Genomic DNA, 15,431 nt, shown 5'->3' on the forward strand with positions numbered 1-15,431 from the left:
TACGATGGCATATGATCCGGGGGGAGGCGACATATGATCCGGGGGAGGGGTAGCCATCGCCCGGGGCCTGATGGAGACAATCGCCTCCGTGCCGTGCAATATGTTATGGAAATGATTATTGTTTTTTTATATTTTGTATTTGAAAATGTATAAATAAAAATATAAAAATTGTGACTTACTTTTATTGCTTTTCAACATAATGTTTGCTCATTTTGTGTATGTTTAAAGCATCTCTACAATAAAAGATGAATTAATTGCATTATACTCACCTGGAGTGCCGTGAATAATTTTTGAGACTGACTAAGTCCTTCACAGGCACCCATATCTCACAAGAGTGCAGACAAGCTGACAAGCATTGCTCATACATCTATAGATGTCATAAAAGAACGTTATACTCCTTAAGATAAATTGAGCTAAAATGAAATTTTTTTGTAGGAAGATATAAGCATCAGAAATCAGGCCTAATTAAATTCTGGTACTTACGATAATGATGATCAATATAACCATTTCGAGGGTCCATTGCAAATACAGTGCCCCGGTATGGAACAGAGGGTTCAGGCAAGTGTGTAATAGATCCATGAATCTCTTTCTTTATTAAAGAGGTCCTCTCCTCGCTAGATGTAGAAGGCTCCTCATTGATTTTACCAAGGCTTTGTCCTCCTTGTGGCTGCATGGCAATTGCGTTCCTTCTTTCCCTGTGAAATGTCTGTCCAGGACTTTCATCCTCTGAAAAACAAAAACAAATATAAATCATTTTGTAAAAATGGGTGAAAAGTGATCACAAATAAGCAACATAAGTGTGAATCAGATGTAAATTTAATATTCCCTTCACTGGTTACTTATATACCTATTTCCAGATTTCTGCTCTTTCATCCTATTTCATCAGACAACAAACAGTTAAAGGAGTGCTCCCATTTAAATCCAACCATATGTAAAAGTTTTATCCATTTGTGCTGTTGCTGAATCTACACAAAAAGGGCAGATTTGACATATCAAGCTCCATACCTATCCAAATAAGGTTCACTAATATTATCTGTGCTGCATACATCATCAAAAAAATTAACCATGAATTACTGCCAAGAAACTAAGAATCAGTGGGTATCCTGTCATCCGCAGAAACTGATCCGTTATATATATTTTTTTCACATTCTTATTGGTCTGCGCATGCGCAGACCGGAAGGACGGATCCGGCATTGCGAAATTTTTAATGCCGGATCCGGCACTAATACATTTCAACTGATCTGGAATTTTGGACGGAGATAATACCGCAGAATGACTGAACTGAAGACATCCTGATGCATCCTGAACGGACTTCTCTCCATTCAGAATGCATGGGGATATGCCTGATCAGTTATTTTCCGGTATTAAGCCCCTATGCCGGAAAAGAAAAACGCTAGTGTGAAAGTACCCTAACCTGGTTGTTTTTACTTGATAAATGCACTAAAGTAACAATAAGGCTAAAAATAAGATAAAGGGTCACTAACCTTTCACAAAACTTTTGATATTTCACAGAAACATATCAAAAGTTTAGATGCGTGGGGGTCTGAGAGCGGAGATCCCTAGAACAACAGGAAAGATGCGTGTGCATATCGCACTCTTTCTTCTCGCTGCTGAGGAGGGAATCGAAATGGGCCCATAGATTTCTATGGAGCCCATCTCGTAAGTGCACTTTTGCTCCCTCATTCTAGGGATCAGCAGGGTTCTCAGCGCTCAGACCCCCACCCGCGTAAAATTTTGATATGTCTCTTTGACATATCAAAACTTTGGTGAAAAAGTTACTGACCCTTTCAAAATAGGCTAAAAAAGTTATTAATTTAAAATTTTTCATTAAAGTTTTTCATTTTAAGTAAAATTTTACATTTGAAAAAGCTTCACGTAATGAGCCCTGTGACATCTAAACGGTTGCTCTTTAGTACCAGCTGCACCAGCTTCGCTCTGTAAAAATTCACACTTGTGCTGTTATAAACGCTGACAACTGCAAATACGTGTCCTGGCATTTTTTAATTGTTGTGGTGTGATAAATTAATGCAGCCGCCTAATGCTAACAAATAAAATGAGTGATTCTGTTAACAAAGCAAATAGAGTCTATAGTAGATTATGCCAATGCCGCTCTACAGAAAAATAGTAAATTATATATACTGTAAACTATAAGTTATGAATAATGTTCCATGCCAACAAACATGCACAATGCATATTACGCATACATTTTTTTTTTTGTTCAGGTCAGTTTCAGCTAAGTAGACATTTTCGGCACAGAAATTGACCTGTAGTGCGGATTTTAAAATCCAAAACATGTCAATTGTTTGTGCAGATTTTACTTTTTGCAATGCAAATAGTGAGATCTAGGGCAAATCTGATCTGAGGTACAGGACACGTTCTATCTTTTTGCAGACTCAGGCCATGGGCCCATAGAAGTCAAGGGATCCGCAAAAAAAAATGTAGACTGAACATGGACTGCAACCATATTTTGCGAAACCACGAATTGTGGACCTGCAAAACAGATTCAGTCGAGGTCTTAAAGGGGTTGTCCGGGTTCAGGGCTGAACCCAGATATCAACTCTTCTGTATTTACTTAGTATGTATGAGAGGAGCATTTCCTTGCTCCAGTGCTCCCCTTCGCCTGGCTGCATCGCACAGCGCAAGCCTATTTTTTGTGAGTCGGTGACGTACCAGGCTTCACAACACTATGCTAGGCGGAGGCTTCCACCAAGCAGTGAGCCCGGTGACATCACCGGCACAGATGGGCGGTGTATAGGACTGCCCTAGGCTCTTTTGGAGGCGGGTACTAGGCAAAACAAAGTAACTGCAGAAATGCAGTTTTACAAGCTGCCCAATCAAGTTAACGGTGAACCAAGAAATAGTCAAGATGGGTCAACCAAAGTGAGAGATGTTCACTGCCAGCACTCCGTACAGGCTAACGGAGGGTTTCCCTAAAAGCTCATATGGAGAGGAACTGGACAAATCACGTTTTATTCATGTCTATAGAATTATATACAGTAAGATATACAGGGGTGTAACAAGTAACTATAGGGCCTGAGATCAACAGTAGCTTCACTTGCCCACTCCTCTGCTTTTCCTCCATTCTTAGGTATCCCAGTAATCACCACCCCATTCAGTTCCCCCCTCCATGATCCATGGCCTTTTTCAGTGAGTGGAGGTGAGCCCATTTGGCAGTGTACCCCCTTTCCTGCTAACCCTGGTCGATACTTTCATGGTAAGGTAAGGTACGGTTTTCTAGGATTACAAAGGATTTCACGCTTACCTCATGTTCATCTTCCTAATGTTTTAGTTTTTTCGTTTAGACTCTCCTGATCCATATAAACAAATCACTGTGCTTTGTTTACCTCCTGTATCCAACCAACCCTATGATGCCTTTCTCCTTTGTCCGTCACACCACCAGAACTACCCCTAACAACGACCAGCTAGTTTATAGCTCCTCCCACCCAGCTAGTTACATAGACACTCCCCTATCACTGCCCCTAACAACACCCAGCTAGTTTATAGCTCCTCCCACTCAGGTAGTTACATAGACACTCCCCTATCACTGCCCCTAACATCACCCAGCTAGTTTATAGCTCCTGACGCCCAGCTAGTTACATAGACTCTCCACTACCACTGCCCCTGTTACTACGTTGACACATCCATGGACATAACATCACAGGAAATAAGAAAGCTGAATGGACATGGTCATGTGACCACAGCTCAGATCGGAAATTAGAAGCAAAAAAGGTTAAAGAAACACATTTAAAAATTACAACTCCTTTATTCAAAGCAACTGCATTGTTTTTTCTTGCCTTGACTATTTCTTACCCACTACGAGCTCCTTTTGCCACTCTAGTGAGGCGCCATACATGTAATACGTGCTAGATTAAAATCACAAATTCAAATAATCTGTAATCTAATCCAGTACCCTGCAAATATTATCCAGATGTTATATTATCATAAAATCATATAATGGATCTGCATTTTCAAGGCTGGAACCCAGGAGTAATTAGTGAGGGCATGCTGGGTCAGCATTACTTAGTATGAGTTCAGCATGTTATAAAGGTGGAAAATAAACACAGTAAAACTTTATAAAACATATCCAAAAACAAGCAGCAAACCACTATAATTGGACTCTCCAGGGTTCAAAGCAGAAGCAATATTTTAGAACAACTTTTCCATTGATACAAAACAAACTGCTGAAAATGAAACCAGTCCTAAAGCAATGAGTGAAATATATCCTATGGTATATAGAGCACATATATAGCATCTGAGAGGATAAATCTGGACTTTGGTACTCAGTGTTACGTAAATAGTTTATACCTCTGGCAGAAAAAGACCAGAGAATTCCCAGGAGATGTCACTGCAAACAGTAAGTATTAACAGCTGTGACATCAAAATGCAAGGGAAAGAATAAATCACGCTAAACCTCTACACGTAGGTACTGACTTATTTCATGGCTCAAGTCTATAAAAGAGACTACATGTACAAATATCAGATACAAGAGCTGTGAGTGAAACCAGGCACCCCGTTTTAAGTCTTGAGAAAGTCTCATCATTGACTTGTAGTGTTTTACCAGCCTTTACAAACTTCTTCCTTAAATCTTATGTGACCAACCAGACCTTAGTATTAGCGTAGGGCCACATGGTCAGGTTTCCTGATGGGGTCTAGGAAGCCAAAATCAGGAGTGAATCAGAAAAAGACAGAAAGGACATATATGACTTCTGCTATTTTTTGAATTCACTCCTGGTTTTGGCTTCCAAAACTGCATGCAGAATCCTGGACGTGTGGCCATACCCTAAGACTTACAGTATTATAGTTTCTACACAATGTACATGTGTACTGCAGAACTACCAAAAACTCTGTATACTCCCATTAAAAGAGTGAAATGTTTTTTTTGTCTTTCTCATACCACTGAGAAGATAACTCGGTTGAAGATGCAGACCTGTAGCTCCTCTACTACTATGTCCCTATGACAACACCTCCTGTTCTACAAACTGAGCGTTTAAGATTGCCATAAGAACATTGAGAGCGTTTTACCAATACCCCCATGCGCAGCATGCCACCAATCTTTAGTATAGGGGGATTTTATATGATGGGTGTGGTAGTTCTGCTTTTCATATCATACACCCTAAACCAGAAATTGTGTAAATGCTATTTTTGTTAAAACCATGATTCAATAAACTGTGATTAATTCATGTTGAGAGCATTGATTGAAAGATGTAATGAAGCTCTGTTCTGTTTTATCCCAACCTCACAAATGACATCCCTTAATTGTGGCTGAAATCATGGAAATGAAATCCAGGTTTCTTCTGAAATTAACAGCTATCCTTGGACTCATTTCAGCAATTAAGTTGATGTATTTGGCTGAGCTAAACTTCTCTTAAATTAGACTTACAATGCTAACACATGTTTTCGAATAGCAAAATCATTTTATTAGCCAAAAAAGGCAAGAGTTAACTTACCATGGTGATGTGTAAGGAGTTATGTATACCCTGAAAAAATACCACTTCTAATGAAATATATTCAGGAGCCACCCTTTTAAATTTTTGCCCCTGATTTCTCAAGATTGGCTACGCGGTCTTAATGGGTCCTGCGCTGCCAGAGTAGGCCTCGTCATAAATGAAACACCTCCTCTGGTAGTCCGTGTGCCAGAATGAAATCTACTCCAGCTTGTACAGTCATTATTTAAACCAGTTTCTGATGTAAATAATAAGTGTGCTCGGGCTGACGGTCCCGCCCACACCCCACCTTCATTTTGGAAATTGGCGCAGTCAGCAAAAAACTGCCAGTTGCAACAAAAAATGTCAGAATGGCATTTAAAAAGTCCCAGAAATGTGTTTTGCTACTTAATAAGGCTAGAAAACTGGCATGGGGGAATCAACATTTTAAAACTTTTAACAACTGTGATACCCCACCCCATGTTACAGCATTATAATGCATGGGGAGAGTGACATGGTCCCACCTAGCTCTTAAACTAATGTACGATAACCCAAAGTACCGCTTGGTTGTCATTGGTAAGCTTCTTGTCAGCTGATCTGAGATCAGGGGCACAGTTTGTTTAACCTACATTAAATGACTATTCTGGATTCTTACCAGAATGGAAATCACCAGAGTCAGCTCTCTGCAGACAATGAACCAGCTAGGAATGCTAGAGGATTTCAGCTCTGAAGCCTACAAAACTGAGACTACAGCAGTGGGCTAGGATACAGGCTGTAACTCAGAAGGACTGAAAGATAGGTACGGATGGAACAAAGGTTAACTTGATACTTTGTTGAAGTTTGTTGTAACGGTGTATCGGATGCGCAAAGTGTTAACAACTGCGTGCAGCGGTATTTGTCCGGCCGATTCTCTGCATATTTGTGGGTTGTGGCCGGATCTCTGCCGGTCCCCATTATAGTTAATGGGGCTGGCGGGCATTGCAACAGTGTCCGCTAATGCTGGATCCAGAGAGAACTGCTGGAACAGCCTGCCAGATCTCTGTAACGCTAGTGTAAAACTAGCCTAACTCCACAAAGGCAAGCGTTCTATAAAAAATATACAGATGTAGACACAGTTATTTTGACTGGCTTAATGCATTAAAGCAAGAAAAACAAATCCCAGTATTACAACATGTCACATTAAAGTGACCATCCTGGCTCAGCTGGTGACAAAATAATGTTGGCTACATCTGTATGTAATACAACTTTTTGTCCAGAAATGGTCCAAGCAAAATAATCAGACAATATAATTGCACAAAAGTACAAGTATTTGCTTATATTTGAATATGTGAAGTGATGAAACATTGTTAGTATAAGTCTTCCCTTTCCGATTGGTCCATCGATCCTCTGAGCTGTTCTGAAATAGGCACTTTCTGGTGTACACATAGTCCAGATCTTTTCAATTAGTCTGTAAGCTCCCCATTAACATGCAAGTCTGTTCGAGAAATGTTATGTTTATGGTCAATAAGTCATATAAAATAGAGATGAAAATTATAATATTTCTATAGATTCTAAACATGCTGCCGGTGACAGAATCCAACAAGGTACATCATATCTTTCCAGCACATCTGTAAACCATGCTGCCAAGCAAGTTTGTTCTTCATTCTTCCTATCTCGAAAACTTAGAAGCAGTAAGTGGATGGCAAAAAGTCACACAAACATATGAAGAGATAAAATGAGCGAATTCAAAATCTTATTATTTGAACTATAACATATAACTTTATAATTACTATAATATTATTAATGAACCTTAACCTATTCATGAAATTAAAAGTCTTTCAAAGTCATAATCTTCCATGTATAAAAAAAACACACGCAAATTATTCCAACAATTTTCAGAGGCAACCGGGGGGAAAATTGAGACAAAAGAATATGTTTTTACTTTCTAGTCGTATAACATCTGATAAATGTTGAGGAGGATTTGCTTAGCTTCCCTGTTCTGCAGGTTTAGATTTCTTCACACTGACGTGGAATTCCATCAGGCAAACATTATGTTAAGAGTTTACCTCGTGCCCCACATCACACAGTTGCCTTTGAAAGAGGCAGATATAAACTTGACAGTGCACGCACTTCAGAATACAAATAGCTGAGGGATTTACAAGACTTTTTCTCTCTCTCTCTCTCTCTCTCTATGCTAGCAGTGCGAAGAAACTTCCCCAGCAATAATTCTGCCTGCTGTAAGTGTAGCAGGCACTTCAGCTGGCCAAAGACGAAAGCTGCCTAATCTTGTTCTGCTGAACTGAATTGTTCAATAAGATTTTTAAGAGGATGTGTAGACAGGCTGCGCCAAGCCAAATTATTGACAGAAACATACTGTCCGCCATGGCAACAAGTGGGAGTCTATTGCAAAAATGTAAGCAAACGGCCCACTTCTCCGGCAGCAAGTGCCAAAAGATTTCGACAGCCAAACACAAGACAACTGTTACTGCTTGTCCAGGTTTTTCAGCAGACAGCTTTGGAGGCAAAAGCAACATCCGATCAGCTAAAATGTTCTTCCCAGATGAATGCCTCACAGTTTACGAAAGACATTCCCATTTTTTTTCTCTTCAGCATATTTCCTACACACATATGCACACACGTGCTCTTAGGAATGAACACATTGTGAAGCTCACACAAGAACTGCATAGGGTGTATTATGTTTCTAACTTCATTCTCTAGGTGTATCTAAATTCCTAGACCAGATAAGGGCTGGAAATGGTTATAAATGGCATAATTTATGTCGCATACATTTTTCCTGTAATTTCAGTGTGAACTTTAAAAACAAGTAAAAACAAAGTATAGAAAAAAATCAATACAAAAAGTTGCATCCAAAGTTACTGCTAAACAATCTTCATACATAAGCCTTCAAGATCTTTAACTGTCTTTTAATAAAAAGGGCATTAAATTCCCTCAAAGTAGCATCAGATCATTACCAGGGTTCTACTAGTAAAGTTTTAGTAAAGCTCTATGTCGTAATATAGTCATGCAACAGGTTAGTATGAATACAAAGGGCAACCAAAATCATCTTACAACAGTCAGGGGCTTGTAGCGTCCAGACCAGAATAATAGAGAATACTCACAATCACACAGAAAATCAGCGTGGCTCTCACTACGGGTTAATTCTTTCAAAGACATGCCCTACTTGTGCAGATACGCAGTCCTTTCTCAAGCTCTACCCCTCTTTCTCTCTCTGCCCCATTAGATGAATTAAGAGTTTGGTACCATGCTAAATTTAACAAGCTCATTAGTATTCCTGGGGAGTTCCCGTTAGTGAACTCTCCCTCTTCAGCAACCCGTCCCTGCTTTTTTGGGTCAGTCAGCTATCGTTACATCAGACTAGTGCCCTTCTGTCACAATGGTCCTGGTTAGATCATGGTTTATTATTTTAACCTATGTTATATAAATAATGGCTTTGGATCCTTTTTATTACTTTATGTTGTGAGAGGTCAACAGCAACATTTTGATGATGGGTCAACAGCAACTTCAACCACAAGGTAAACTTGACATGCGTTGCTATGAAGCAACACTTTGGCATTAACTTAGCTCAAGTTGCAGGCACACCCTGCCGGTAGAGGGGCTGTATAGGAATGCATATTATCCTACCGAGATAGGGGAATCTATTCTTTGCCAAATTTGCGACTGCACAGAGACTGCTCATTCACCTCTCCCCAGCCAGAGAGCTGCTCAGCTCAATTCACCCCACACAAAGGCTGAAGACCAGACCTCAATGGACCGAGTGAAACATGTTCAAAACTAGGCTCTCTATTGTGACTGAATTTCTTAACATCTTTTCAAAAAGCGGAGAATGCCTTGAGGCTAAAGGAAGAAACAGGCTAATGGTGAATTGGGAATACTGAGCAAATTTCAGAGCCCTTTCCTCCTAGCTTTTGAGGTTGAAAGCAAGCTCTTTCCTTTCAAGTTTCAAAGTCCTTTTTCCTCCCGCAGTGTCACAGAAGGATTTGAAAAGAAGGTAATTGTGCTCACACTCTCCCTGATCAGAGCTTACGTCCTATTTCTGGTATTTCGAAATACTTCTTGCAATAATAGTGCGTGTAGCTCAATCCCTTAGCCGTCCTGTACTCTGCAATTGCTCATTAAATGAACAATTGCTGGTATAAAATGCCTTTTATGTTCAGGGTCTGGATATAAGATAAGCATTTCAGTACTCCAAATTTGGTTTACTAAGGAAACTCGTCTCCATCATTAAATCACAACCACTCAAGTCAGTGTATGAGTCTATCCCAGAAAAGTAGAAGCTTGTCCAATGCAGCCACTGCATATAGGACACTGTAGAAATGGGAGCAGGCATATCTACCTCCAAAGAGAATTGTGTGCTTATTTGCTTGGAAATCTCTTTAAAGACTCATTATTCCATCTCAACTAAGTTTTCATACAAATGATAATATAGAGGAATCATTTCTGCCATTTTGTTTCTTGGACATGTTATAGGAATCCCCAATATGGATAGCCAAAAGTACAGCTCCTCATTCATAACATGTGCACAGAGCGGAGAGGTGACCCATCGGGCAATGATCTTTTGCCATCTCTTCTCCTAGCTGACAGCTGGCTTATCATTTCCTACAAACTGATTGACCTGTCAGCAAGTGCTTTGATACTGGTATTTTTCTTCTTGGTAGCCCCTGGTACACCAGGACCCAGAGGAATACTAACAAAAGGCATTTCTAAAACACAAACATAATACAAAATATCCTTGTCTGCACTGCTCTACAGAACAGTTAAGGTACCTCCACAGTCCACACTGGATGCATTTTGGTCCTGAAAGTCCAAGATAAGCAATTGTGTGCAAAAAATCAGCAGTGTATACAGTAGCAGAAAAGTGGGCAAGCTTTTTAAAAATGTGTTTCACACAATGCGGAAAATGTCTGCAATGGAATCATAAATTCGCAGTATGTTAATTTATGCTATGGCAGGGATGGCCAACCTGCGGCTCTCCAGCTGCAGTAAAACTACAACTCCCACCATGCCCTGCTGTAGGCTAATAGCTGTAGGCAGGGTGGGCATGCTGGGAGTTGTAGTTTTGCAACAGCTGGAGAGCCTCAGGCTAATTGCAACCATTTTCAATGCAGGTAGTGAAATCTTTGGCAAATCTGCAGCCAATCTGCATCAAAATCCATGTGTAATCCCATATGCATTTTGTTGAAGATTCGTTGTAGATTTTGTGTGGATCCACATATTGTCTGCTTGTACTCTGAAACTTTTAACAAAGCTAGAGCTTCTTTTTAACCTTATGCAACATACACTACTGAGTAAGCATCTCCCATTATCCAAATGTTGCAGTGCTCTTGTGAGTAGAACCCCTTAAAATAGAACCAAGATAAAAAAGACAAATTTTTATAAAAACTGATACATAACGGTTCAGTTTTAACACATTCAACAAGCTCTTCTGTCTAAGGTACATCCATAAGGGTACGTCCACGTGGTCAGGTTACCTTTTGCAATTTTGGAAGCCAAAATCAGAAGCGAATCACAATATTAAGGACAGATACGACTTCTCCTCTTTTTAAAATTCACTCCTGGTTTTGGCTTCCAAGACTGCATCAAAAAACCTAACCATGTGTCCATGCCTAAAGGTATGCTGGATGTTACCAATCTGGTACCTGATCGTGGGGGTCTGACACCCGGGACCCCCGCTGATCAGCAGTTTGAGAAAACACTGGTGCTTCTATGAGCACAGTGGCTAAACCCAGACATACCCCCATTTTCACCCCGGCAGCCCCCCGACTTGAGCATCGGAGCAGTTCATGCTCCGATGCTCTCCTTTGCCCTGCGCTAAATCGCGCAGGGCAAAGGCATTTTTTGGAGATCCGGTGACGAACCGGGGCTCTCCATGGGGCTGCCAGGAATCCCGGTTATGTCACCGGCACTGATGGGCGGAATTTGGTGCTGCCCTAGCCAGTAAAACAGTTAGGGCACCGCTAAAGCCCGCCCATCAGAGCCGGTGATGTCACCGAACACACTGCCGGGTGGAAGTTTCTGCCTGGCAGTGTGTTATTGAAATCAAAAGAGACCTTGCCCTGTGCGATTTAGCGCAGGGCAAGGGAGCGCATTGGAGCATGAGAGCATTCAGCTCTGAACCCAGACAACCCCTTTAAGTCTGTCTTTGCTTTGTGAGGTTGTGCCAAATTTTAAAATGGCCTTACCTTAATAATATATTTAGTGCAAATGCAATGGAGAGTACACCTATGTATGGAAAAGCACATCAGGGGTTGCCTGGCATGGAGATGCAACTTTCTCATGTTCTTATTTGAAAAAGTAATACTAAGACATCCTCAAACATCCATCATCTTAAACCCATAAATGTAAGTGTCTCATAATGTAACATTCAATATGAACCTGGTTTTAGATAAAACACTACATGTTACACTGATTTAAATGATGTAAGACTAGAACTTCAGATGCAAAATCACATTGGAAAGGTCAAAAGCTAAAGACTTTCCCATTACCATATGACATCTGTTAAAGGTAAGAACAACATTTTCAAAACAGGCTCTTTAGTGAATAAGGTTTTGTTTTCAATATAGTATTCCTAAATTTATCCACACGCCCATCTGTTCTTTCTGAAAGTAGCCATTCCTTATGTGCTAACATCTGGCTTCTATAAGTAATGGGCATAAACATTTCGGGTCTTTCCATGTCATGATTTGTCCAACTGATAACAATAAAGAGATTTTGATGCATATGTGTATATATATATATATATATATATATATAGTGTGGATTCGCTCTGGTAGTTGGGGATAAGCGGGTGCAGTACATAGAAAGTACAAGTTTGTAATTCAAATGTCCGTGTTTATTCACAAGGTCAAACAAAAAACACTCTTTGCAGTGTTGGTGTTTATGCATACCGAGTAGAAATTTTGTGCATAACAAAAACGTCACCTTGTCGGTGGTTCTGCCTCCAGCGGTCTAAATGCAGGCTTTAGGTAACCTGCTCTCCCAACACACGGGTCTCAGCTTTTTAGCTCAGCACAGGGCTCAGATCACAACATACAGGGCGTTCTCTGCTGCTGAGCCCAGCTGCCTTTTTAAGGATAGCCAGGTGCTGTAAAACCAGACCTGGAACGTGGGGAGTAGTCACCCACCCAGGACTTTGACTACTCCCAATAAGAGCCGTCCCAGATCAGCTATTTACAGCCATACTAAGTAGCAAAAGTGTCAATCAGCATAAGCTGCCGCTGACACATGAAAATACAGACTCTTACTTCACCGAGGCCAGGAACCTCGGTGACACATACCTACCATCAATGACTACCCCTTGTACCTTCCTACAATATATATATTTAGTATAATGTGTATACTATTAATTAAAATTGGCAGCTCTAATTTTATGTGTTACTTCTCAATTAGAAAATTGATGTTGAAAGTGTAGCAAACGTCACCAGTAATTCAAAATTAGCAATTTTGTATGTGTTCTTATAGTCACCTCATACCGTTCCTATAAAATCATCCCTATGTAGGATATCTAAATTTACAACTGTGCTATTTTTTTTATTTATTTTTTATCTCCATCACATTTATATGAGACCTGCATCTCTTTATACATTGTATAACTTTCTAACAAACATATAATATTTAATTTATTACAGACAACTGGAATATAGGAAAGAATGAAGGAAACCACAGTTAGGCTACATTCACACGTCAGTATTTTCCTATATCCCGATTTTCGGTCCGTTTTTTGCGGATCCGTTGTTCCTGAAAATGTTTCCGTATGTCATCCGTTTTTTTTGCGGATCCGCAAAAAAACGGAAACATGTATAAAGTTCAATAATCAAATAAAGTTGTTTGGATTTCTTTGAAAAAAATAAAAATAAAAATTTGTTATGTGTTTCCAGGAACGGATTCCGCATAATACGGATGACATACGGAATGACATCCGAATGTCTTCCGTTTTTTGTGGATCCATTGACTTTGTATTGTACCAGGATCCGAATTTTGCGGACAAGAATAGGACATGTTTTATATTTAAACGGACATGCAGAACGGAATAACGGAAACGGACAGCACACATTGTGATGAATGGGTCCAGATCTGGTCCTGATCTGTTCCGCAAAAAACGGAACAGATCAGGAAAGAAAAAACGGACGTGTGAATGGACCCTTAAGGGTACTTTCACACTTGCGGCAGGACGGATCCGACAGGCTGTTCACCATGTCGGATCCGTCCTGCGGCTATTTCGCCGTGCCCGCGGACTGCTGCTCCGTCCCCATTGACTATAATGGGGACGGGGGCGGAGCTCCGGCGCAGCACGGCGGTGCAAGGAGAAAGCCCACCGGACTAAAATTACTGCATGTCAGGCTTTTTAGTCCGGCGGCTTTCTCCGTGCACCGCCGTGCTGAGCCGGAGCTCCGCCCCCATTATAGTCAATGGGGACGGAGCGGAAGTCCGCGGGCACGGCGAAATAGCCGCAGGACGGATCCGACATGGTGAACAGCCTGTCGGATCTGTCCTGCCGCAAGTGTGAAAGTAGCCTTAGAAGTCACAATAAAGAAAATATTATAACTTGGAATACATCTCATGGACATATTAGTTGTTGTAATGCCATGCTATAAAGGCCATATCACAACCAGGTCCATGAGGTCCAGCAAAAGACAAAAACATAGGAATCGGGCATAGGAGTAGATCATTTACCACTGGGGTCTATCACTTTTATGGTCTTTTTTTCTTCATGATATGATTTCTTCATGCAGTGATGTTAGTGTTACGATGGGCATGCACAAGTTCTGTATAGCTGTAGGATAGACTATCTAAAGCTCTTCCTCTGGCGGGCCTAAGATACCCTGATCTGACCTCCCACAGATGTACATTACATATAATCAATCTCTAACCAAACGCTGATACCTAACAGGAGGTCTTAATTTCTGGACAGCTGTATGGTGTTTAGTGTAGGTGTCTTTTTTCTCTTTTTCATCATTTTACATTGGCTCCATTAAGACTGCTTGTCATCATTTATTTCCAGCAGCTAATTAACCACATCAAAAAGGGATATCCAAGTATAAATAAAAAAAACATGGGAAGAAAGAAATGTTTCCCAAAGGGTTTACAGCATGCCACTCTCATCCGTGCAGTTGTTCTTATCGTTGAGTAACAGTTAGACTCAACATTAGGGTATTTAAAACCTAAAGGGAAAATAGATGAGCCTAAGCCTTTCTGGGTCTAACTCTGTAAAAGTGTGGAAATAACCACTGTGGTCCAGAAATGGTTAACACAAGGGAGGCTGTTGGATTTACCTAGGACTAAAACCTGCTCAAGCTGCTTAAACCCGATAATTAGCTCTGCAATAAGCAGTTTAACTACAACAGTCAAGCGTGAAAACCCTTTTAAATACAGAATATTGGTTCATCTTGGTAAAATTCTGTGTGACTTCACAGCTGAAATGTAGTAACTATGTCATTATATTCAATCTTTAGCAATACCATTTTAAGAGGAAAATGGTGCATGAGCGCACACTGTGTACACACAAAAAGGATAACTAATAACACAAACGTTATAAAAGTAGAAGCTTTTTTTACCATGTCATGATATTGTATATTAATTGCTTTCATCAGCTATTCAAATAAAAAGATCCCTTATGATCTCCTTCAGTTAAGCTGCTGTAAACAGGAAGTTTGCTATGTGTAGAAGAATGCCCTCCTGGTATGTATCAAGCATATTCCTTTCAGCATTGGTCTTTGGGGGACCTACAAGTCTATTTTTTGATACATAGGCTTGTAATGTAACCATGTCCAATACTGATTACAAATTGCTGTTTTAATATGTTGAGGCCTACATACTTGCACCCTTCTATAGTGAAGTATCCAGGAAGTAGCATCCATAGCTAGCCCTTTTACAGTTATAGAGAAGAATGTGTTTGTCAGTCAGTTACCTACAGTATCACTGGGTGAATACCAGTGCAACGCTTGCTCAGGAAAGGCAGCAGGCAGGCATGAGTGAGGTGAGAGCTTTTGGAGGATCGCCTGGTGTCAACAG

The 15,431-nt window shown here is 40.4% G+C and overlaps 1 protein-coding gene across 7 annotated transcripts in view; it reads right to left on the minus strand.

The window, feature by feature from the left end:
• Window positions 1-15,431, minus strand: part of GLI3 (GLI family zinc finger 3) — a 207,163-nt gene that overhangs the window by 137,161 nt on the left and 54,571 nt on the right. For all 7 annotated transcript variants that reach the window (XM_044294727.1, XM_044294720.1, XM_044294724.1 and 4 more), the window contains exon 3: window positions 484-726. In XM_044294727.1, coding sequence (XP_044150662.1) covers window positions 484-726 — 243 coding nt within the window. The remainder of the gene's footprint in view (window positions 1-483; window positions 727-15,431) is intronic.

Source organism: Bufo gargarizans, chromosome 5, assembly GCF_014858855.1.
Source record: "Bufo gargarizans isolate SCDJY-AF-19 chromosome 5, ASM1485885v1, whole genome shotgun sequence".
NCBI lineage: Eukaryota > Metazoa > Chordata > Amphibia > Anura > Bufonidae > Bufo > Bufo gargarizans.